At 35.6% G+C, this 19,314-nt stretch overlaps 1 protein-coding gene across 1 annotated transcript in view; it reads left to right on the forward strand.

Moving 5' to 3' along the window:
• Nucleotides 1–10,316, forward strand: part of gcn1 (GCN1 activator of EIF2AK4) — a 69,967-nt gene extending 59,651 nt beyond the window's left edge. The window contains exons 54-58 of the mRNA XM_051117887.1: nt 438–534; nt 643–791; nt 2,648–2,758; nt 5,331–5,552; nt 9,917–10,316. Of these exons, the coding sequence (XP_050973844.1) occupies nt 438–534; nt 643–791; nt 2,648–2,758; nt 5,331–5,552; nt 9,917–10,042 (705 nt within the window). The 3' untranslated portion in view covers nt 10,043–10,316. The remainder of the gene's footprint in view (nt 1–437; nt 535–642; nt 792–2,647; nt 2,759–5,330; nt 5,553–9,916) is intronic.
• Nucleotides 10,317–19,314: the final 8,998 nt, after the last annotated feature.

Genomic DNA, 19,314 nt, shown 5'->3' on the forward strand with positions numbered 1-19,314 from the left:
TAGAAAACATTTATTTTAAATAGTAAAAATATTTCAAAATGTTACTGTTTTTGCTGTACTTTGGATCAAATAAATGCAGACTTGGTGAGCAGAAGAGACTTCTTTAAAAAAAAATAAAAAATAAAAAAAAATACACAAAAAAAAGAATAAAAATCTTACTGTCCAAAACCTTTTGAAAACTATCTGAAAAATTTATTATAGTCCTATATATATCAGGCTATAATAAATGTACATGTATTTACATTTATGAATATATTCTTATCTAAAAATTTCAATGTCAATTAATCATTATTTATATGCTTAAAGTCGTGAGGATGTGAATGCGTATGCTCTTTGTCTTTTTAACCGTAACTAGCACAGGATGTGGTTGTGTGAGAGTGACACTGTTGTCTTACCTCTGTGTCTCTGTCTCTGTGTGTGTGTGTGTCAATGTGTAGGATGCTACGAGAATGGCCTCTGCAGGCTGTGTTGGCGAGCTTTGTGCCTTCCTGTCAGAAGAGGAGCTCAAGAGTGTGTTACAGCAGCATGTCCTCGGTAAGATCACACACATCTCAGGCCTGGATGCATCAAGAAAAGAACTTTAATCTAGAATTAAATCCAGATTGTTTGACAGTTCCACTCCTGCTGTCTGTTTGTCTGCAGCGGATGTGTCCGGCGTGGACTGGATGGTGCGTCACGGCCGTAGTTTGGCTCTGGCCATCGCAGTGAAGTCTGCTCCTGATCGGCTGTGTACAGAGGAGTACAGCTCGTCCGTGCAGGAGGCCGTCTTATCTAGTGCCACCGCAGACAGAGTAAGACACCGCAGTGAATCAGCAAAAAGGCTGGCTCATGTTGTAAACCAATGAGGACAAAAAAATGCCTTTTACAGTGTGTTTAGGGCCAAATAAATCTCAAAACAATGACAGTTGAAACTCATGAATATTCAAATGTTTGTTCATTGCTTGAACCTCTCAAACTTTCCTAAATCCACTAACTAGTTCTTCCTCATACATGCACATTGCAGCAGCTTGCATAATATGGAAAATACAGAATTTGATTTTAGTCATTTTCAGACCTGTTTAAGTACAGGAAAAAAAGTACACAAGAGTATAGAAAAATATTTCTTTAAAAAAATAATCAAATAAAAATTCTTAAATTCTTTCTTAAAATAAAAATAAATAAAAATTTATAAATAATTTAAGTATACAAGTTTAAGTTATAAAGATAAATTAGAAGTAATTTTCTCTATACGAATATATTTCTGGCATAATTTTCCATAATTGCTTAAATAAAAAGTTTATCAATATCATAGACTTCTTTTCATAAAAAATAAATAAATACATTTAAATAAAATGTAAAAAATAAAGTTAATAATAATAATGGTAATAATGGCAGAGTGGTTTTTCATGACATTTAGAGCATGCAATCGAAATTTTTGTGATTGTTTAACATGGCTGAATAAATTGTTTACTTTTGAACGTTTCATGTTTTAGGACAAAATTGTTAAATTATTGTAAACAATGTATTGAAATGATATTGTAATCATAATACCGTTGATTTTGCCATGAATATAGCTTTTGCTGCTGATGTAGTGTGAAATCATAAATAAATACATAAAATCATTTATCATGTTAAATGTGACCTTGGTCATAAGTAGCACAGGAATATTTGTAGCAATAGCCAAAAAAAAAAAATTCCCTATTGTTTCTTCCAGTCCGCTAATGTGTTATTTTACATTAATTAGGTTGACCACATGTCCTCTTTTTCCCGGACATGTCCTCTTTTTGGACCTAAAAATTGCGTCCAGATGGGATTTCTAAATCGGCCAAAATGTCCGGGATTTGGTTTTTGCTTTCTATAGTCGGCATTCATTCTGTGCATTTTTGTATTAAAACCCTACGCGGAACTGTTTTCTTTATCCCACTCCCGCTGAATTTCAGGCCATTACCGCCTGCTCAAGCAGTCATTCTAATATTAAATATAATTTTCGCATATTAGGAAGCCGCTATTGTATGTGGAGTATTAAAATCTCTATTGAATGTGCGGCTATTCACTTTCACTTTCAATTTCGCAATCACATGGTCTCAGTATAAAGGGAGCACATCAGATATGAGCGCATGGTCTTTTGAGCAGCAAATCCTCCAGCATGATTTGTCAGTCCTCTCTCTTTACTCTTGTCTTGACCCATGTTCAGTTAAATCTGATTTCTGCAGCTTGTGTTGGTTGCCAAATCTGCATTTTTTGCACGGAATTGGGCTGATTTTAAACTGTTGCGAAGGGTTGATTTTTTTTTTTTTTTTTTTTTTTTTTTTTTTTTTTTTTTTGTTGTTGTGGGTTAAATGTTTGAAATATTGCATAAATTTTATTTGATTAAAATACTTGTATTGAAACATTTTGCATGCCTGTAACAAAATTGTCTGTAACAAAGTTTTGTGATGGCCACTGGTAGGAAGCCTGTTAGTTGTGTTTATGATCAATCTGCACAAGGCTGACTGTAAAATATACGTTTTAGGTATGGAAATGAAATATTTTGAGTTTTGATATGGTCATTGCACTACTCTGGGGGCTTTTTAACCCCCCTCAAATATAAGATTTTTCACAAGCTCTTGATATTTTACAGTATAGTTCCATGAACGGTCTGTTATGTAACTCTGTGTGTTTTCTGCAGATCCCCATTGCCTGCAGTGGCATCAGAGCCATGGGTTACCTGATGAGACACCAGCTCCGCTCAGGAGGACCGGAGAGCATCTCGCCCCGCATCATCACACAGTTCGTCAAGGTGAGACTGACACCAACATACACTGAGATGAACCACCTATCATTAAATACCGTACAAATTACTATATAATTTACACTGCACTCTTAAAATGTTTGGTAACACTGAGTACTTTGCATTATGGGATACAATTTGTAGTGTAGGGCTGGAGAATATTATTCTTTCATATCATTTGATATTGATATCAAAATATGCATTTTATACTATTAATAGAGAAGGAAATGCATTGGTTCAGATCGTTAGACCTCAAGAATAAATGTAAACAACTTGTTTATAAGTAAACTCATTTTATAGATGTGTAAAATTTTGCAGTGTTTAATGCAAAATTCTAATTAAAAAGGTGTCTAATAAAATTAACTCATAAAACATCTATTTAATCATTCAAATAAAAATAGTAGTTGTATACTGTATAAATTAATACATGGACAGGGGTGCGCGTAAGTGGTGCGCAGGTGGATATGCATGACCAAAAATAAAGAATGTGCAGTGTAAATAAGTTTAGACCGCTCATTTGTGTACCGACATGGTTGACAGCTGTTAATCGTCGTTTTAGATCGACTAACTGTAATGCTGTATAATATTTCCATTCAAACTGAAAGCATAAATGTAGGCTGCGCGCTGCTGCTTTCAGAGAGAAATGGGAAAAAAAACTAAATAATGTGCAATAATATTAATATTATATCTATTTTAAAATATAGTAATATCACACTTTATTTATTTATTTTATTAAAAAAACTAAATAAAGTTTATTTTATTTAAAAAATAAATAAAAGTTTATTTTTATAGTAATATTTAATAGGTTAGGCTATGTGCAGTGTGAGCACCAAACTAGATCTCCAGGTTCCACCACTAATAATATAATTTATTGGCTGATCACTTTTGGCCAATAGGTGGTGTTGTTTTCAAATTGATGTGATGTGTTCTGTGTGAGGTGACAATGACACACACAAAGTTTGGTGTCATTATGTCAAAGCTTTGCAGAGTTACAGCCTCAGAGTCATTTTGGCATCATGCCTCAAATTTGTATTGGCGCTGTACGAAAATGGTGTCAGCACCGTCTGAAGATAATCTGATTCAATTTTGGTGAAAATCGGAGCAACGGTCAAGGAGGAGTTTGAAATAGTAGGTTTTCAACATAAATCAAAATGGCAGACAACTAAAGTTCAGCCAACTATGGTATAATTGGTATGTTGTCGGCATGACCCAAGGAATGTTTTGAGACCAGTTTCATTACAATAGGCTAATGCAGTCAGGCATTATTAGCATTTTTGGAAATTTCATTATTAATGTTTAATGAATGGTGTATTACTTCTGTCAAGTAGGTGGCGCTGTTACCAAATTGATGTGGCCTGGTCAGTGTGAGGTGACATTGGCACATACAAAGTTTGGTGTAAATATGTCAAAGCTTTGCAGAGATACAGTCTCAGATGCAGTTCTTTCCAACAAATTAGTTGATGCGTTAAAAGCTGTTTTGTATATCGTCACGAAATCCATAAATTTTTGCCAGCTATGGTCTGAAGATGATCCGAGTCAAATTTGGTGAAAATCGGACCAATGGTCTAGGAGGAGTTCGAAAAAGTAGGTTTTGTGCATTTATTTGAAATGGCGGACACGAAGTTCATCCAATTATGGCATAATTAGTATCGGTGTTCTCGGCCTGATCCAAGGAATATATCAAGACAAATTTCCTTACAATAGGCTAATGTAAACAAAAGTTATTAGCATTTTTGGAAATTTTCTTATAACTTTTGGCCACAAGGTGGCGCTGCCCCCAGACTTTTTGAGTACTGTCAGGGCATGGTGCCAAAAACACATACCGAGTTTCGTAATGATATATATAACGCCAATGCTTTATATAGCATTTTTGACCTGAGCCAATTTTGGTGAAAATCAGACAAACCGTCTAGGACGAGTTCAAAAAAGTAGGTTTTACGAACAAAAAATTATAGAAAAAAAACTAAACCTTATGATTTTTTAATTGAGCCAAGAATTCAGAGGAAAGAAATTTCAATCTATGCCTTACGGTTTAAAAGTTATTAGCATAAACATTTGGACAAGTGGTGGCGCTAGAGAGTTTGAGTTAGAGACACCAAATTTGGTATGGTTAATGTTGAGACTGTCCTCTATGAGTGTGCCAAATTTCACAACTTTCCCGCAAGTGGTTCTATGGGCTGCCATAGGAAGAAACGGAAAAAGAAGAATAATAAGAACGCCAATGGATACAATAGGTGCCTTTGCATATTCTGTGCTTGGCCCCTAATCAATGGCTTGTTTTAATACATATTGTTATTATTGTTATTATTATTATTATTACCTTGAGAAGTAATTTTACTATACAAATAGATTTCTGGTATAATTTCTCCTTAATTATTTAAAAAAAAAAAAAGTTGATCAATATCATGGACTTGATCTTTTTTGAAAAATCTATTTATTGGAGATCCATATTTGGTTATAGTTCATATGGATAGAAAATATACAGTATATACTACATACTACTTTTTTCAAGATGCTTTATGGTATGGCATTGTGAAGATGAGATGTTGAATTTCCCCCTCTGCTGTGGATTCTCCTACAGTGTCTGCAGAACCAGTCGAGTGACATTCGTCTGGTAACAGAGCGCGTGCTGTGGTGGGTGTGTAAGGAGGCGGAGACTCCCGCTCTGGAGCCCAGTCTGGTCAAACCGGTCATCAAAGCCCTGCTGGACAACACTAAGGACAAGAACACCAGCGTCCGAGCACAGAGCGAACACACGCTCGTCAGCCTGCTGCGGCTGCGCCAGGGAGAAGACGGCATGCAGGTTAGTCATCATATGATGCTTTCTTCAATGCATGGTTAAAAAAAAAAAAAAAAATGATTTTTGAAAATAGTTGAAAATAATGATTTAAAAAAAAAGCCTGATTTGCAAAAAGATGATGCTGATGATGCTGAGGTCAAAAATATAAATAAAACTTTCCACCACATACATATTTTACAAAATAAGAATGAAGAATTTTTTTTTTTTATCTATTTACGGCTTTAAAGAACTTATCAAAATAATAAAAGCAGTCAAATGTCAAAAGAACAATCAAGAAAATGTGTTCAATTAATTTAATGTTCAAATCATTTCATGTCAAAGAACTTTACATAAACACAAGTTTATAAATAAACCAAATCTGTAATTTTCTGTGGCTGTTTGGATGCCATGAAACTCCCTCAACTGTAGAAAATCATCTGGCTCATGTTTGCATTTTCTTCTGTCGCAAGCCATGATTCTAACCTTGAAATCGGAAAATGTGGAATCATGTCTTTGTTCAGTTTTTCTGCTGATTAAGGAATAATATAAAACTTTTTAATCTTTCAAACTGGTAAAAAAAAAAAATGCTACAAAATGCATCATTTTGTGACAAAGTGTGATGTGCTTGAGCAAACAGACAGTTTTTTTTTTTTTTGCATTCAAAACAAGTTTTGAATTTCATTCAAGACATACAGCTATGTTTGCATCCGAATTTGTGACCCTGGACCAGTCTTAAGTCGCTGGGGTATATTTGTAGCAATAGCCAAAATTACATTGTATGGGACAAAATTATCGTTTTTTTCTTTTGTGCCAAAAATCATTGGGATATGAAGTAAAGATCAAGTTCCATTAAGATATTTTGTAAATTTCCTCCTGTTAATATATCAAAACCTAATTTTTGATTAGTAATATGCATTGCTAAGATCTTCATTTGGACAACTTTAAAGGCAATTTTTTTTCAATATTTAGATTTTTTTTTTGTACCCTCAAATTCCAGATTTTCAAATAGTTGTGTCTCAGCCAAATATTGTCCTATCCTAACAAACCAAAACAACTTTCAGATCATGTATAAAATGCAATTTTAAAAAATTGACCCTTATGACTGGTTTTGTGGTCCAGTGTCACATTTATAAATTTAACTTGTGCAGAAAATTAGAATATCACATAAAACATCTGCAAAAACATCTCCGACTCTTTTTTTCAACCTAATAAGTGACTTGCGTCTCAAAGCGTGCTGATGAAATGCAGTAACAAACACTGTTATTTTGCGTTTGTTTGCCTGAAGTTTGAGAATGCAGTTAAGTGATCCAGTTCTGAGAGGTGATTTCACCAGATCATTTTGATGACTAACTTTTGCTCAGGCATTTCTGAGTTATTAAAACAACATCTGAGATGGTTGGTGATGAGATCGGTATGCTGTTTAGTCCAGTTATTTAATTGATGCAAAGTTACAGTGAGTTTTTTTGTTGAATACTGAGCAATCAGTGTTGTCATCAGTTTTTTGTGCACAATTTTTACTACACTTTTCTTATGAGATGAACATGTATCCGAAGTTTTCATGCACATTTTAAGATCTTGCTGTTTCCATCCAGGATTTTTATGCAGTATCTCAAAGTTTGTATAAACGTATCTGGATGGATACAGCTTCTGATGAAAGGTAGTGTTATTGGTGGTGCTGTTAAAAGTAATGCATTATGATATTTTGTTACTCAAAAAAGTAACTAATTGCGTTACTTTAAATGGAAGGTAATGCATTTTTACCTTTTCAGTTCAAGTTTATTTATTAAACAAATTGTAGCAAAGCAGCTTTACAGAAAATTAAGGTTTCTACTTTATATTTAGTAGTAGCTTAATAGCCAAGTTGACTTTAACATTACTTTTTGTCACCTGGGCTGGACTTGCTTGCTTTTTAATAACAAAAAAATGCTAAAATTATATTTCTGGTAGGGCTGCCAGACAAATAATTGCGATTAATTGCAAACAAAATAAAAGTTTGAGTTTGCCTAATATACAGTGGGTACGGAAAGTATTCAGACCCCCTTAAATTTTTCACTCTTTGTTATATTGCAGCCATTTGCTAAAATCATTTAAGTTCATTTTTTTTCCTCATGAATGTACACACAGCACGCCATATTGACAGAAAAACACAGAATTGTTGACGTTTTTGCAGATTTATTAAAAAAGAAAAACTGAAACATCGCATGGTCCTAAGTATTCAGACCCTTTGCTGTGACACTCATATATTTAACTCAGGTGCTGTCCATTTCTTCTGATCATCCTTGAGATGGTTCTACACCTTCATTTGAGTCCAACTGTGTTTGATTATACTGACTGGACTTGATTAGGAAAGCCACACACCTGTCTATATAAGACCTTACAGCTCACAGTGCATGTCAGAGCAAATGAGAATCATGAGGTCAAAGGAACTGCCTGAAGAGTTCAGAGACAGAATTGTGGCAAGGCACAGATCTGGCCAAGGTTACAAAAAATTTCTGCTGCACTTAAGGTTCCTAAGAGCACAATGGCCTCCATAATCCTTAAATGGAAGACGTTCGGGACGACCAGAACCCTTCCTAGGGCTGGCCATCCGGCCAAACTAAACTATCGGGGGAGAAGAGCCTTGGTGAGAGAGGTAAAGAAGAACCCAAAGATCACTGTGGCTGAGCTCCAGAGATGCAGTCGGGAGATGGGAGAAAGTTGTAGAAAGTCAACCATCACTGCAGCCCTCCACCAGTCGGGGCTTTATGGCAGAGTGGCCCGACGGAAGCCTCTCCACATGGAGTTTGCTAAAAAACACCCGAAGGACTCCAAGATGGTGAGAAATAAGATTCTCTGGTTTGATGAGACCAAGATAGAGCTTTTTGGCCTTAATTCTAAGCAGTATGTGTGGAGAAAACCAGGCACTGCTCATCACCTGTCCAATACAGTCCCAACAGTGAAGCATGGTGGTGGCAGCATCATGCTGTGGGGGTGTTTTTCAGCTGCAGGGACAGAACAACTGGTTGCAATCGAGGCAAAGATGAATGCGGCCAAGTACAGGGATATCCTGGACTAAAACCTTCTCCAGAGTGCTCAGGACCTCAGACTGGGCCGAAGGTTTACCTTCCAACAAGACAATGACCCTAAGCACACAGCTAAAATAACGAAGGAGTGGCTTCACAACAACTCTGTGACTGTTCTTGAATGGCCCAGCCAGAGCCCTGACTTAAACCCAATTGAGCATCTCTGGAGAGACCTAAAAATGGCTGTCCACCAGTGTTTACCATCCAACCTGACAGAACTGGAGAGGATCTGCAAGGAGGAATGGCAGAGGATCCCCAAATCCAGGTGTGAAAAACTTGTTGCATCTTTCCCAAAAAGACTCATGGCTGTATTAGATCAAAAGGGTGCCTCTACTAAATATTGAGCAAAGGGTCTGAATACTTAGGACCATGTGATATTTCAGTTTTTCTTTTTTAATAAATCTGCAAAAATGTCAACAATTCTGTGTTTTTCTGTCAATATGGGGTGCTGTGTGTACATTAATGAGGAACAAAAATGAACTTAAATGAGTTTAGCAAATGGCTGCAATATAACAAAGAGTGAAACATTTAAGGGGGTCTGAATACTTTCCGTACCCACTGTATGTGTGTGTACTGTGTGTAATTATTATGTGTATATATAAATAGACACAAATTACTTATAAATACTTATAAATTATGCTAAAATTATAATAAATACATATACTTGTAAATATTGTGTTTGTATTTATATATACATAATAATTACACACAGCACACGCACATATATTAGGCAAACTCAAACTTTTATTTTATATGCAATTAATCGCGATTAATCGTTTGACAGCCCTGATTTCTGGCAACTTTAAAGGCCCTTTCACACCTACGGAGAAATTATTAAGCCTCAGCCTGAAGGAGGTGCCTCTGCCTTAATAAATAAATGGGAAAACAGTAACTTGTGTTACTTATTTAAAAACATCATTTTTGAAAGTAATACATTACTTTACTAGTTACTTAAAAAAGTAATCTGATTACATTATTGAAGTTACACAGTATTCACTGGTTATTGGAGTATGTTTTACAAGAAATAGTATTTCAGTCTTTCTACTTGAGAGTTTCACATTTAATTCAATGTTACTTCCCATTTCTTTGTAATTATTTGTGAAATTTACTAGCAGTTTCTGAGTGAAAACTGTTTTAAAGTAATTTTTGTTTTCGGTTTGGAAAACAAAAGATGCTGGGCAGAATATTCACAGCTTTTTGCGTACAGTGATTAAAAAAAAAAAAAAAAAAAAAAAAAACACCTTTAAAAGTAACCTCTTAAACAATATGTCTCGTATCCAATAATGACGAAGCATTTCGAATAACGTTTCCGTGTGTTTGTTTCAGAGCATCAGTGCGATCCTGGACTCGGCTAGTAACGAACTGCTGTCAGAATGTTACCGCAGATCCTTGAAGAAGATTTCCGGCCTTCCCGACTCCAACGAAGAGATCGATGACACCATCCTGACATGATGGACAACTTCAGCTGCTCTGAATCCAGTCCTGTAGTCGCTGATGTTCTCAGAGATCCTGCATCAGTCAGTCACACACACACACACACAGACACACACACTCTCCTCATCCTAGCTTTGACTCTACAAGTCATTTACGCCACAAGGAAAGCCTGGGAAAGTATTTATTGTGCTGAGCCCCTGAAATCATCATCTAAAATCCACATTTTCCTTAATTGGCTATTAATTTGTAAATGTATTTTTTTTTTTTTTTTTTTTTTTGTTTTCTTCTGAAAGATGAAGTATTAATTTGTGCCAATTGTTTTCAAACATTGATGTTCTGATGCCCTTTTGTATTCATTTGGATGGTGAGCAGTTTCTCGCTGTTGTAATTGATTTCTCCATGTGTGTGAGAGACGCGTGAGCCATTAACAACCCAAAGGATGTGATGCTGATTTTACCATTTAGCGCTGTGTCCACTAATAATGGTTGTATGAATAAATAGAAAATGAAAACCTTGATTTAATAAACGGTTTGACTTAAGGAAATGACCTTTGTGTTTGTTTTAATGTTTTCATTCCTGCTCAACATTTCATGCATATTCATAATTTTAAGAGAATAAGAGAAATAACCCATATTTAAGACATTGTATATACCCATTGTATTACTATTCAAATAACTGAAGCATTGCTTGCATAGTAGATATATTTTTTTTAGTTTTATATTTTCATGTGTATTTTTAGTGTATTCTGAGTTTAGTAAAAAGACTGTAATTTCACAATTTTATTAAAGTGGTTTAAACTAGTATAGAGTTGTGCTATCAGTCTAAGTCTCAAAATTACACAAGAAAGTTAAGTTCATGACCAGAAGTTGTGATCAAAACGTGACAAACGCCATTATATTTGAGTTTAATTACACTAGATATTCTCTCAACCAACATGAGCTGAATTCTGGAATGATAAACTTTTTTTGTTAGTGATAAACGGAAAAATACACAAATATATCCAACATCTATGTGCATGTATTCTTTCTGGTAGTGATTTTTAAGAGCACGTACCAATGATAAGATCGTGTATTGCGAATCATTTGATTTAGATCCGAAGTTCGGAGCGGGTTCGTGAATCTTTTGATTCATATCAGAAGTTCAGAGTGGGTTCGCGAATCATTTCGCGACATGCATGACTCGCGATCCGAGATCCGAAGTCCCGATCTGAAATGATGGTTCGCGAATCATTATTAAGATCTACCGACCACGAAACGCGGATCGCGAATCATTGATTTAGATCAGAACTTGGGAGCTGTTTCGCGAATCTTTTGATTCAGATCGGTAATTTGGTGCGGGTTCGCGAATTGAATGATTCGCGATCCGCGCAACGAAGTCTTCATCTGAATCAAATGATTCACGAACCCGCTCCGAAGTCTAGATCTGAAACAAATGACTCGCGATCCGCACTCCAAAGTTTTGATCTGAAGTTCCAATCTAAATGAAATTATTTGTGATTCGCGATTTGCGCTCCAGATCTGAATAATAATATGAACCATCATTTCAGATCGGGACTTCGAAACGTGGATCGCGAATCATTCAATTTGCGAAATGATTCGCGAACCCGCACAAAGTTCCGATTTGAATCAAAAGATTCGCGAACCCGCTCCCGCGTTCTGATCTAAATCAATGATTCGCCATCCGCGTTCCGTAGTCGGTAGATCTGAATAATGATTCGCGAAACATCATTTCATGGGGATTTCGGATCGCGGATCGCGAATCATGCAATTTGCAAAATTATTCGCGAACCTACGAATCGTTCGATTCAGATCGGGATTTCGGAGCGGGTTTGTGAATCTTTTGATTCAGATCGATTTTTGAACGCATATGGCAAATCTTTTTTCTGATTTTTTTATTGAACAGTAAAAAAAAAACAAGTAAACCATTAAGGCAGTACTGTTAAGACAGAATGAAAGAAAAAAGAAAAAATACACAAATATAATGAACCATGGTTTTCTGCTTAAACATGAAGAGGTCAAACAACATATTAATGAGTTCATCCAAATTTCACAAAAAGCTTATGGACATAATTATAATACAGGTCACATTGAAGTTTGCTGTTTTTGTCACTCTTCTAAGGAAGATCATTCACTTGTTTTGGAAAATTGGTCAGATTTTTTAATGTTCATCCGATCACACTGAGTTTTCTTTCCGTTTTAAAGATGTTTTCTTTGGATTGTTTGATTACTCGAAAGAGAAAATAGGAAAATGTAACTTAATTTGTGTTTCCTGGCAGCTAATAAAACTATAGTTTCCAAAGTCAGACAACGCTTGAACATGATTTGGTATTTGAATGGTATGTTCGTAATAGTGATTTTAGTTACATTGTTCCGCGATTAGATGGCGAAAAGATACTGTTTTTATGAATAAGTCAACAGTAAAGACTTTTACATTAAAAGAGACTGAAGCACAGTTGTAAACAAGAAAGTTATTTTTACTTTCAACAACACCTTGTAAAATGCAGCCAACAAATACACTGAGCAGCGCTGTCATTAGAAATCACCCTACTAAAAGATACTAAAGAAATTGGTTTAGTCAATGGATGAATGTAACTAATGATTTATTGTGAATATGAGATAGAGCTGAAAAATGAATGCTGTAGCCTATCATTTATCATAGGTATATTTATTTACACAATTCTAACTGTTGTGAACTGAAAAAGCCTGATTATACTACACTGTTAAAAAATAAAGGTTCTATATTGGCATCAGTGGTTCTATGAAGAACCTTGAACATCCACAGAACCTTTTAAACGCAGAACAGGGTCTTTATAAAGGTTCTTTAGATTTTTAAAATTCTTCAAAATGGTTCTTTTAGGAACGGTTCACTGAAAGGTTTATTTTTAGAACCAAAAAATGGTTCTTCTATGGCATCACTGCAAAAACATCCTTCTGGAACCTTTATTTTTAAGAGTGTAGTCACGCAGTTTCGGGGAAAGAACTGTGTTCCTCTGTTTATTCTCTGAATTCCATGTTGTTTTGAAGTCGTGTTGCCCTGAAGAATGTCATCTATTTAAACTTTATCATCTTGTGAAAAGAGAAAAGAGACTGTTCCAGTATGCCATTGTTTAATTTACCTTATTTGTCTCAGCTGAATTCGTCTGTTGTTCTGCCAGTTAATATATCTCCCGTATCTTTAACTGTTCCCTGAGTTTGGGGTGTCTTTCAGTAATCTTTATGCCTTAAATGTTAACAACACATTCAGACTTCTAGGTTTACTGGGTGGTAAAAAGAATCAGTGTTTTGCTGTAATGGAGCTAGAAATATAATCTAGATATGTTTGGTTTATCTAAGGGTCAATGACAAATAAATATGCTAGAAAATGGAGTAACATCAAGAAAACGTCTTAACACCCATGAATGAAAATTAACGTCATGAAGTGAGCTCTGGACTGATTTAAAAACTGTAGGCTGGAAATTTGTCACTATGTGAAATAAAATGTCAGTTTTGTCAAGAAATCCATACATGAATTTATATTTATTGACAATCTGATTTTGATTAAATAAATTTAAAAATGCCTTAGATCAAATGGTTTTTAAAATCAGTCAAGTGTGTCCAAATGTGATTTGTACCTAAAACTAAATTATTACTGAAGAAAGAATAAGAATTAATAATGAATAAAAGAGCTTCCATCATCATAAAGCCACAGATCTGAAGTCTTTATTAAAAGGTCCGAAGTTTTCAGCAGTGATCAGACACATCTGTAGTGCATCGCAAACCCGTCTTTGTGTCATTGCTGAGCCCATGTGCAACATACATCATCTTTAACTGATCCTGAGGGAATAAAAATCTTCAGTTTTCTGGCAGATTGTCAAAATTCAGACTGCTTTGGAAAGTTACAGTTTTCTGGCTCTCACTGAGATGTCATGAATACATTTCTTTGTTGGCACTAAGAAAGAAAAAATGAGACATTGCTTAAAAAAGCACTATGGTAGTGGCATGGTATCAGATAATAATACTGTCAACAGTATAGTACATTGCACTAATGATTACAATATTGTATTAGACATGTCCAATACCGTGTTGGGGGGTAACGCATTACAAGTAATGTGAGTTATGTAATCAGATTACTTTTTTCAAGTAACATTTACAAGAAAATATCGAAGTTACTTTTTCAAATAAGCTCTCCTGTCCCCATGTTGACAGAAATTGGGAGTAAGATGTTACTTTAGTTTTAGATTCAGTATTCCTCAAAATGAATAAAAACTGTGAAATGTAACTCAGAATATGACGCAAGCCTGCAATAAATAAATGTTAAATGATACAAATATCCTTTATGTATTTAGTCCCGTTTGATTTACCAGTGTTTTTGCTGCTGACCTTCGATGATCCAATCCCAATAAGCAAAAATCACTCAAGATAAACTAACATTTGTTCTTTTTTTTTTTTTTTTTTACTTTCGTCTGGATTCTACTGTACAGACATGAATGTACTTTTCCTTCAGCCTGAGGCTTTTGGTGTGAAAGGGCTTTTACATCTGCCAAAAATACAACTTTTTATTTTAAAAACCAACAAGCAAGCCCTATCCAGATTTAAAAAGTAATGCAAAAGTAATGTAGTGCATTATATTCCATAAAAAAGTAACAAAGTAATTAGTTACTTTTTTTAGGGAGTAACGTAATATTGTAATGCATTACTTTCAAAAGTAACTATTACCAACACTGGTCCAAAATATATGAAGAGTTCAGATGCAAAAGCTTGTAAATCCATCTGACGCATTTCTTTAAAATTAGCTTTTCTTTCTGGCTACTATGTATAGGTTTCTAAGTACTGGTACTTCTGATTGGGCTGAGGCTGGAATTTAGTGAGTTTGAGGTAAAAGTATTTGATGGATGTATACTATGTGTCAGGAGCATTCACTCAGTATCATTATCTCATTTTTGACCGAGATGGCTTTTAGCTGGTTTTGCATCTGAACTCTTCATATACTTTTTTGTAACATGTTTCCATCAGGAAAAAAAAACAAACACACAAATAAACAATATACTCATGTACAATATAGTTTTTTGGCCAGTAAAAAAAAAAGGTCAACATTTGTATATTTTAATGTATTAAGGCTATAAAAACAATGTACACATACACACACACACATACAGTCATGTGAAAAAGTTAGGACACCCTACTGAATTACATGGTTTTCTGTATCAGGATATCATTAAAAAAAACTGGTCCCTGGCTGGTCTTAAAATTTCAAAAATAAAACCTCAGATGAACAACAACACATGATAAATTGTGCCGTGTCATTATTTACTGAACAAAAATAAAGCCAAAATGGAAAAGCCATGTGTGACAAAGTTAGGACACCCTTACTGTTAACATTGGAATTAAGAGGGTAAATAACAGTCAAGCACTGCTAATCAAATACCTTTGATTAACTGATCATCAGCAAGTCTGAGCGCCTCTATAAAAGCATAAGATTTGGCAGTTTGCTGGTCTGGAGCCTTCAGGTGTGTGTTAACACAATGCCAAGGAGGTAAGACATCAGCAATCATCTTAGAGAAGCAATTGTTGCTGCCATTAATCTGAGAAGAGTAATATGGCCATTTTCAAACAATTTGAAGTTTACTCACAAGTAGAAGACATTTAAAACAGACACCTCTCCTTCCAGGAGTGGACGTCCCAGAAAAGTCACCCCAAGATCAGACCGTGTAAGGCTCAGAGAAATGGCAGACAACCCAAGAACTACACCTCAGACTCTACAGGCCTCAGTTAACATGTTAAAGGATAAAGTTCATGACAATACCATTAGAAAAATATGGGACAAAAATGGCATGTTTGGAAGGCTTGGCAGAAGAAAGCCTCTTCTATCTAAAAAAAAAAACATTGCAGCACAGTTTAGGTCTGCAAAGTTGCATCTGAACAAAACACAAGTCTTCTAGAATAATGTCCTTTGAACAGACGAGACCAAAGTGGAGATGTTTGGCCATAATGCACAGCACCAAGTTTGGTAAAAACCTAAAGAGCATGTCAGCACAAACACCTCATACCAAAAGACAAGCATGCTGGAGGAGGGCTGATCATTTTGGGCTAGTTTTGTAGCCACAGGACCTGAGCACCTCACAGTCACTGAGTTGGCCATGAACTCCTCTGTATATCAAAGTATTCTAGAGTCAAATGTGAGGGCACCTGTCCGACATCTAATGTTGGGCCAAAATTGGGTCATGCAACAGGACAATGATCCCAAGCCCACGTCAAGTCAAGTCAAGTCACCTTTATTTATATACCGCCTTTAACAATACAGAATTGTGACAAGGCGGCTGTACAGTATTAAATAGGAAACAGTACATCAACAATGCCAAAGGCAACATTAAACACTCACATTATAGGTAAAGGTAGTTAATCAAAAACAATAAAATAAAATGCAATATTGTGTTAAGAGAAAGTGTCCCCAACTAAGCAAGCCAGAGGCGACAGCGGCAAGGAACCAAAACTCCATCGGTGACAAATGGAGAAAAAAACTTTGGGAGAAACCAGGCTCAGTCGGGGGGCCAGTTCTCCTCTGGCCAAAGTTCCCGTGGTCTTGTGCCGACAGCCGTCTAGGTGATGTGGTCTTTAATGTGGATCCGTCTCTGGGGCTCATCTAGTTGATGTGGACTCCGCTGACATTCAGGGCTGTAGAGGTCGTCTCTAGGTGCTGATCCACCGTCTGGGCTGGGTTCGGACTGGATCCGGGGGACTGCAGTGACCATCTGATCTGGATACGGACTGGATCTGGTGGTTAATGTGACCTCGGAATAAGAGAGAAACAGACTAATATTAGCGTAGATGCCATTCTTCTGACGATGCACCGAGTACATCGGGTGTTCTGGGAAGTGTTCCCGTTCCAGTTGACCTAATTAGTGCAGCCTAACAATCCTTTAACGGATTTGAATTATAAGAATGTGGATTTGTTATGTGTAAGCAAGGTTAAAGAGATGGGTCTTTAATCTAGATTTAAACTGACAGAGTGTGTCTGCGTCCCGAACATTGTAGGGTAGATTGTTCCAGAGTTTGGGTGCTAAATAAGAAAAAGATCTGCCGCCTGCGGTTGATTTTGATATTCTCGGTATTATCAAATTGCCAGAGTTTTGAGAACGCAGCGGACGTGAGGGACTATAATGCGATAAGAGCTCACTCAGGTACTGGGGAGCTAAACCATTCAGGGCTTTATAAGTAATTAGCAAGATTTTAAAATCTATACGATGTTTAATAGGGAACAAGTGCAGTGTAGACAGAACCGGGCTAATATGATCATACTTTTTGGTTCTAGTAAGAACTCTAGCTGCTGCATTTTGGACCAGCTGGAGTTTGTTTATTAAGCAAGCAGAACAACCACCCAATAAAGCATTACAATAATCTAACCGTGAGGTCATAAACGCATGAATTAATGTTTCAGCATTTGACATTGATAGCATAGGTCGTAGTTTAGATATATTTTTGAGATGGAAAAATGCAGTTTTGCAAATACTAGAGATGTGGTTTTCAAAGGAAAGATTACCATCAAATAGCACACCTAGGTTCCTAACTGATGACGAAGAATTGACAGAACAGCCATCAAGTATTAGACAGTGTTTTAGGTTATTACACGTTGAGGTTTTAGGCCCAATAACTAACACCTCTGTTTTTTCAGAATTTAGCAGTAAGAAATTACTTGTCATCCAATTTTTTAACTCAACTACACAATCCATTAGTTTTTCAAATTGGTACGTTTCGCCAGGCCGCGAAGAAATATAGAGCTGGGTATCATCAGCATAGCAGTGAAAGCTAACACCATATTTCCTGATGATATCACCCAAGGGTAACATGTAAAGCGTAAAGAGTAACGGCCCTAGTACTGAGCCTTGTGGTACTCCATACTGCACTTGAGATCGATATGATACCTCATCATTTACTGCCACGAATTGATGGCGGTCAGATAGATACGATTTGAACCATGCCAATGCACTACCACTAATGCCAACATAATTCTCAAGTCTATTCAAGAGAATGTTGTGGTCAACAGTGTCAAACGCAGCACTAAGATCCAGTAGCACTAACAGAGAGATACAACCACGATCGGATGACAAGAGTAGATCATTTGTAACTCTAATAAGAGCAGTCTCAGTACTATGGTACGGTCTAAAACCTGACTGAAAATCCTCACAGATATCATATTTCTGTGATTTGCCCACCAGCAAATCTACAACAGAATGGCTGAAAAGAAAAGAATCAAGGTGTTGCAACAGCCCAGTCAAAGTCCAGAGCTCATCCTGACTCAAATGCTGTGGTGAGAGCTGTGCATAAGCAAATGCCCACAAACCTCAATAAACTGGAGCAACGTTGAAAAGAAGAGTGATCCAAATTCCTCCAGAACGATGTGAGAGACTGATAAAGTCACACAGAAAATTAATGCTTCAAGTGAGTGCTGCTAAAAGTGGATCTACAGGCAACTGACTCATAGGGTGTCCTAACTTTGTCACACATGGCCTTTCCATATTGGCTTTTTTTTTGTTAAATAAATAATGACACAGTGAGATATGTCATGTGATGATGTTTATGTGAGGATTTATTTTCCAAATTTTAAGACCTGCCAAGGACCAGATCATTTTTTATTATGTCCTGATACACAAAACCATGAAATTCAATAGGGTGTCCTAACTTTTTCACATGACTGTATATGTACACTACCGTTCAAAAGTTTGGGGTCAGTAAGACTTGTAATAGTCTTTAAAGAAGTCTCTTATGCTCATCAAGGCTGCATTTATTTGATTAAAAATATAGAAAAAAAACAGTAATATTGCAAAATGTTTTTACAATATAAAATAATGTTTTTTATTTTAACATACTTTAAAATAGAATTTATGCTGAATTTTTATCAGCTGTTACTCCAGTCTTAAGTGTCACATGATCCTTCAGAAATCATTCTAATATGCGGATTTATTATTAGAATGATCAATGTTGGATAATATCAACAGTTGTGCTGCCAAATATTTTTTGGAACCTGTGATTTTTTTTTTCAGGATTCTTTCATGAATAACAAGTTTAAAAAGTACAGTGTTTATTCAAAATATAAATATTTTATAACAATGTAAATTATTTATTATTAACTTTTAATACACTTTTAATTATTAACTTAATACATCCTTGGTGAATAAAAGTATTAATTTCTTTAAAAAAAAAAAGAAAAAAAAAGAAAGAAACAATAAAAATGTACTAACCCCAAACTTTTGAACGGTACTGTATATACATTAGAATTCTAAATAAATAAATATGCTACAAAATGGGGTTAAAAAC

This window comes from Labeo rohita, chromosome 8, assembly GCF_022985175.1.
Source record: "Labeo rohita strain BAU-BD-2019 chromosome 8, IGBB_LRoh.1.0, whole genome shotgun sequence".
NCBI classification, from domain to species: Eukaryota; Metazoa; Chordata; class Actinopteri; order Cypriniformes; family Cyprinidae; genus Labeo; species Labeo rohita.